At 45.8% G+C, this 6,872-nt stretch overlaps 2 protein-coding genes across 2 annotated transcripts in view; both read left to right on the plus strand.

Annotated features, from left to right (window-relative positions):
• Nucleotides 1–322: 322 nt before the first annotated feature.
• Nucleotides 323–2,736, plus strand: PEG10 (paternally expressed 10). Its single transcript, XM_006891481.1, is given in 3 exon segments — nt 323–667; nt 743–1,556; nt 1,559–2,736. Coding segments are annotated over 3 exon segments (2,070 nt in total). The 5' UTR covers nt 323–589.
• Nucleotides 2,737–4,287: 1,551 nt separating this feature from the next.
• The window catches only part of LOC102869612 (mucin-2-like), a 4,028-nt gene continuing 1,443 nt past the window's right edge, over nt 4,288–6,872 (plus strand). Inside the window, exon 1 of the mRNA XM_006891502.1 lies at nt 4,288–4,351. Coding sequence (XP_006891564.1) covers nt 4,288–4,351 — 64 coding nt within the window. The remainder of the gene's footprint in view (nt 4,352–6,872) is intronic.

Raw genomic sequence — 6,872 nt, forward strand, 5'->3', positions numbered from 1 at the left:
TCTTGTTTATTACAGAAGTTTTGGGTGTGTCTTAGTCTTTCATAGTCCACGAAGGTAAAGGTGCTGTTAATAGTTATTTTTTGTTGATCATTAGGAACAGGTGAGTTTTAAAGTATTCGGATATCAAAAAAAGGAAAGTGTTCTTTTGTTATTTGTCTGGGTTGATTAACTTTTCCTTTTGTAGGTTTCCCTCCCCCCTTTTAAAAAAAAAAAATCATACAGGCAAGAAAAGCAGAGATGTTTGAAATACTAAATCTCCTTTGCATTTCACTACTTGGAACAGACAAGTTACATTCATACCTTTATTTCCATTTTCAGGAATAAACGGCTATTGAAAACAAGAAGGCGAAAGGGTGGAAGCAGTGTCCAGGATCCAGGCGGCCAGCCCCCCAAAAGTGAAGCTGCATCTGGGAGGTCTCCCACTCAACCTGACTACCTGGGGCCAGACTGTCCCCCCCCACCTCCTCCCCCCACTCCCAACGACCCCTCCTCCTCCAAAAACAACTGCCAGAAGGGTCAGTACGACGGTAACCGAGAACAGAAGAAGGAGGATCTCACAGAGGAGATCAGCTCCCTCCGAGAGAAAGTCATGAAGCAGTCGGAGGAGAACAACCTGCAGAACCAGGTCCAGAAGCTCGCAGAGGAGAACAGCAACCTGTGCGAGCAGGTGGAGCCCGAAGAAGCCCAGCCCGAGGAGGAGCCAGCAGAGGCCGCAGAGGCAGAGGCGGAGGTGGAGGAAGAGCCGGAGCCGGAGCCGGAGCCCGAGCCCGAGCCGGAGCCAGAGCTGTGTGGTGCCGCAGCGGCTGCTGCCCCACCGACCCCCTGTGAGGAGGAGTGCCCAGAAGAAGATGTGCCTGAGAAGTTCGATGGCAACCCCGACATGCTGGCCACCTTCATGGCGCAGTGCCAGCACTTCATGGAAAAGAGCACCCGTGATTTCTCCGTGGACCGCGTCCGCGTGTGCTTCGTCACCAGCATGATGACCGGCCGCGCCGCCCGCTGGGCCGCTGCCAAGCTGGAGCAGTCCAACTACCTGATGCACAACTACCCTGCCTTCATGCTCGAGCTGAAGCACGTGTTCGAAGACCCCCAGAGGCGGGAGGCTGCCAAGCGCAAGATCCGACGCCTGCGCCAAGGCATGGGGTCTGTCATCGACTACTCCAATGCTTTCCAGATGATCGCCCAGGACCTGGATTGGAACGAGCCTGCCCTGATTGACCAGTACCACGAGGGCCTCAGTGACCACATTCAGGAGGAGCTGTCCCGCATGGAAGTTCCCAAGTCACTCTCAGCACTCATCAACCAGTGTATTTACATCGAGAGAAGGCTGGCCCGAGCTGCCTCAGCTCGCAATCAGCGCTCCCCACCCAGAGTGCTGACCGTGGTGCAAACCACCAGCCACCACCAGGTAGATCCAACCGAGCCGGTGGGAGGCGCCCGCATGCGCCTGACCCAGGAGGAAAAAGAGAGGCGCCGAAAGCTCAATCTCTGCCTCTACTGTGGAAATGGAGGTCACTACGCCGACAACTGTCCTGCCAAGGCCTCCAAGGCTTCGCCGCAGGGAAACTCCCCGGCCCCGCTGTAGAGGGACCATCAGCGACCGGGCCGGAACTAATAAGGTCCCCACGAGAAGAAGTTTCAACTCCACACCTGCAAGTGATGCTCCAGCTTCACGTCCCGGGCAGACAGACTCTGTTTGTCCGAGCCATGATTGACTCTGGTGCTTCTGGCAATTTCATCGATCAAGAGTATGTTCTCCAAAATGCCATACCCGTGCGCATAAAAGATTGGCCAATACTTGTGGAAGCGATTGATGGCCGCCCCATAGCATCGGGCCCAGTCATCCACGAAACGCACGAGATGATTGTTGATCTGGCTGACCACCGCGAGGTGCTCACCTTTGATGTCACTCAGTCTCCTTTCTTCCCCATCGTCCTGGGGGTTCGCTGGCTGAGCCTTCACGATCCCAACATCACCTGGAGTACCAGATCAATTGTCTTCGATTCTGATTATTGCAGATTCCACTGCCGGATGTACATGCCTCTGCTGCCTTCTCCTCCTCTGGCGCCACATCCGTCCATTTACTACCCTGTTGAGGGATACAGAGTTTATCATCCAGTGAGATACTACTATCTTCAAAATATCTACACTCCAGTAGATGAAAATGTTTACCCAGATAACCAAGTACCTGATTGCAGTGTAGACATGATTCCAGGAGCCCACAGCATTCCAAGTGGACACATTTACTCGCTGTCTGAATCTGAAATGGCTGCTCTGCGAGATTTTGTCGCACGGAATGTCAAGGATGGGCTAATCACACCAACCATTGCACCAAATGGAGCCCAGGTCCTCCAAGTGAAGAGAGGATGGAAGCTGCAAGTTTCTTATGATTGCCGAGCTCCCAACTGTTTCACCATCCAGCATCAGTACCCTCGGTTGTCTATTCCAAATGTAGATGACCAAGCCCACCTGGCCTCTTATGTTGAGTATGTGCCACAAGTACCCACATACCCACCATACCCCACCTATGCGACGTACCCGACCTACCCAGTAGGATTCGCCTGGTACCCAGTGGGAAGAGATGCACATGGACGTGCATTATACGTACCTGTTATGATCACTTGGAATCCTCATTGGTACCGTCAGCCTCCCGTGCCTCAGTACCCGCCGCCGCCTCCGCCTCCGCCTCCACCGCCGCCCCCACCACCTCCTCCACCTTCTTATGGCAGTGTGTAAATGCCTGTCTTGCCCTATGGGGTCTCTACCCTCAAAATCCTTAACCTGTTTTCAGCTTCTCAATCACTGACTGTGTGCTAAGTTGAGATACTGTATGTACCTCAGGCCATACTCGAGGCACCTAGCTTCAAGAGGTCTGGGCCACCTGAACTGGCACACACACTACAGTGCCAACTCTGAATTGTTCACCTTGACTGCCAAGCTCACTTAAGTAGTTTTAAAAGTTTACTTTCCAGTGAATCCTGGACACCAGCCTGGGTTTTATCTACTGAAACCTCTTTGTCACCATCCGAATTGCAGGCTGCCAGAAGTCGCTGTTGAATATTTACAGAGAAGCTGATACAAACAACAGGAAATGCTATTTCTTTATGGAGGGGGAGAGAGAGAAGGAGGACATGACTTTTCTTGGAGTTTTGGTTCTCTCCACGCGTTTCTGGAGGACCAATGCCTTATTAAGGAAGCCACAGTTACTGGTGCAGTGTCAAACGGCTTCCGTGATCCTTTTTTGCTACACCCTTAGAAACTTCACCTTCATCATACTGCTTTTGTGGTTCTCTTAATTGTCAAGGAGCAGCAGTTTGACCAGTTCTCCCAGGAGTAGGCAAAATCCTGCAACATGGAACGTGGGGCCTGACAAGGATGTGCCCTCTCAGATGCTTATTTTGCTTGGGAAGAATGTGCCTTTACATCCTGGTGCAGATCCCATGTACCCAAGAACTCTGGCTTTGTTGCAGCACCTTGCCATCATCACACCTGTAATGGCCCTCACAGAACATTGAACCTGGTAACTAGAGACTATTGGTGGCTCCAGGTGTATTAGATGTTTGTGACATGTTGTGCCCACTTTATTGCATGTGCCACGGCTAAGAGGAGCGAGTCAAAAGAACTCCTAAATGCCATACTCAACTCTTAGAAGAGACTCTGAGTTGTTATCAGCTTGCTTTGAAAGTTCAGAAAGTTTATTCGTGAAGGCTGTTTATTGCCTGGAAAATCTACCTCTTGAAGGTCTTGGAAACATCTGTCTACATCTCTGCCCTTGTCTGCATCTTGGAATTTCGTCATTGGTCCCCTCATTAGGTGATAACATTTGATTGCTTAGAGAGAGGAAATAAATTTAGCATTTAGAGACACACTGCTGTGCCTGGGAAAGATCTGTGTAGAGGAGGAAGTTAGGGGACGTGACAAGGACATGGACTTCTTGGTGAATGTCTAATCCAACTGGATGACCTGACCTTACTTCCAGGTCGAGATTGGTGACCACTGCAAAGGAATCAGAGTCTACTTAATGGAAAAGGGGGTGGAGCCAACATTAAGTGGCCAGTAGATCAGACAACTCAATGTTGTCCTCAGTCTGGAGATACTGGTGTCTTTTGGATGTTTTGTGCTACCTGGGACTACCTGACTTTTTTTTTAGCCTGGTCCCTTGCTACTACCTTGAACTGTTTGTCTAACCTCTCTCTTTCTGTTTAATCTTTCACTACTGCCATTAACCCTGCTGCAGGATTTGTGTCATCCTTTCTGTTTTGGTTGCTGAGACTCCATTTTGCAGCCATGCAACAGAGAAGAAAGAGGCAGGCTTCAAAGAGCATGTGTTTCAACAAACACAGCGTGAGCAGTAGGGAACAATATGGCGTGTGTTTCAAATTGCCTAACGTGAAGAGGAGTCTAATGGTGAAGTTTCATTCCCTTGAGTATCATCACTGACTTTTTTCATTATCACCCACCTTTATTCTTGCATGTTAAAATATTTAAATAGCCTTTAGCTGAAGATTAGCAGTATCCTTTCAGTATTTTAAAATGGTGACTGTGCTTTCAAAATTTATTTTCACTGAGTAATAATGTACTATTCAATTTTAGTGAAAATTATAGAGTTTAAGCTATTTCTTTACTGTGAAGTTTTACAAAACTGTGAATGAGATACTCCTATGAATGGGAGTATTTGATGTAGTCATCAAATCTCGTTTTAATATCAGTCTTTAGTTTTAACACAAAGTAATTTTGGTTTCATCAATTAGACTTCTGAAAAATCTTCCAAAAGTACACATATCAAGGAAGATACTAAATTGGTGACTTATTGTGGTATTTTTCTTTGAAAGCGTGTCAGTCACTCGTGTTTTAGTGTGATTATTTTGCAAATGGTGCATTTGTGCTTCTGGACTGTTTTGAAGCAACACTTCAGTTTACCTCAGATAACTGATTCATCACCCATTTATTTGAAATCAAGTTGTTGTATGTTGAATTTATAGCTGTCATTTGCTCTTCATGCTGCAGAAGGCCTACAAATGGACCATTATCTGCAGCCTAGCATGTGTACACAGACATTTGCCATCACTGCAAAAAGAAGTCTGGAGATGTTACCAGGGACAAAACTAAGAGAACATGCATTGTGGGTTTGCAACTCACAAAGTTCCTGTTGAAAATGTGTTGTTTACTATAGCTTGTAACTTCTTGGCAGTGTGTACTATGCTCTATTACAATTTACACTATCTAGAAATGTAGTTGTTAAGGATAAGTAGTTTTGAAATATATTGTACTTTAGTCTTTTAGTAAGTTTCCTTTTACTCAGTTGATGTAGTGATCAAATTAGGTTAATAAGTTTATGTTCATTGGATCTTTTAAAAAGTTTTTTGGCATGTACCAGCAAATGCCTTTATTCATAAGAAAGAAGAGAAGAAACCAAATTGCTAAGGAAATTAGAAAGGGAGCAAAACAAAAGCACAAAAAAGATAAAACATCATAATAATCTCCCAAAGCCAGTAGTCTGTTCTTTGAAACAAACTGGCAAAACTCATTGACTGTTGGCCTGAATTTTCAATGTTAATTGATGAAATCAAGGAGAAGGAAGTTACAAGAGCTCCTATTGTTAGGTGAGCCTGGTGAGTACTAGCTAAGGTCATCATGCTAGGTTATTGAAAGGAGGAAGTTTATACATACTTTACAAGGGGTCAATTTATTTTGAGTAAGGAGGTATTATTAGTATTAGAGACTGGAACATCAAGGATTAGTTTGAGTAAATCATGAGAGGCTCACAGTAAGAGAGGCACATCTATATGGTGCAGTCTGGATTTCTGTTTGAGTTTATAGGTACCTCAGACTCCTGAATTGATCCGGATGTCATCACCACAGACATTTTACATCAGATACCGTTCGAGATTGGCAACAGAGAACTCTTCACTGGAAAGATCTGCCTGAAAAGAAGCGAAGGAAATGAAGAGACCACAGAGGATGCCATGCTACGTTTTCATTCAAGAGAGAAGACACATCTGATGGGACTCAGAGTTCTTTGTTGTTTGACATTGTAGAACGTTATCAAATTGGTCTGTGGAAACTTGCATTGTTTATTATTTCATTGTGTAATCAACTTAGTTTAAGTAATAGGGGATATTACATATAATAAGTACTTTAGAGGTGGGAGGGATTTTAGTAATTTTAAGTGGGGTGGGGTTAATTAGAAAGTTAGAATGCTATTATGTATTAGATATCTCTGTAGTTGGCCTTGTAGTATCTCTTTGTGCTTCTTTACTCTGTAATTGTTACTCTTAAAGATTTCAAGTAGACGCAGAGGGACCTGAGAGGAGAGCAACCTCGTTAAGATAAATTGGACATGTAAACACTCCCCTGAAAGAAATGTAATGATTGGAAAAAGAAATTAATAAAGGTCTCTTTACCCTGGATATTAAATCCAAGAATCTAGATTGTGAGCAAAAGTTTTAGATAGTCACAGCATAGATTGGTACCCTTTGAAAAATTGTTTCTAGATTGACAATGATGGATGATGATAATTCGTGGAATTTATTTGAAAAGTTATAAATAAAGAAATTCATTAATTCAATTGTGTTTGCCTCCCCACATCTGTAGCTCTCCTCCTCACCTCTGCCTCTTCTCTCTAACCTTTTATCTCCTCCAAACACCCCAAGTCCTACTGCCGCCCCAACTCTGACCACCGTCCCAAGTTCTACCACCATCCCAAGTTCTGTCACTGCCCTGCCCCAAGCCCTACCACCGCCCCAACTCCTACTGCCACCCCAAGTCTACAGCCGCCCCGAGTCCTACCACCAGCCAAACTCCTACCACCGCCCCAAGACCTACCACCTCCCCAAGTCCAACCCCACCCAACTCCTACCCCCACCCAACTC

This window comes from Elephantulus edwardii, unplaced genomic scaffold (assembly GCF_000299155.1).
Source record: "Elephantulus edwardii isolate Elephantulus edwardi_28Jun2011 unplaced genomic scaffold, EleEdw1.0 scaffold00098, whole genome shotgun sequence".
In the NCBI taxonomy this organism is placed as follows: domain Eukaryota; kingdom Metazoa; phylum Chordata; class Mammalia; order Macroscelidea; family Macroscelididae; genus Elephantulus; species Elephantulus edwardii.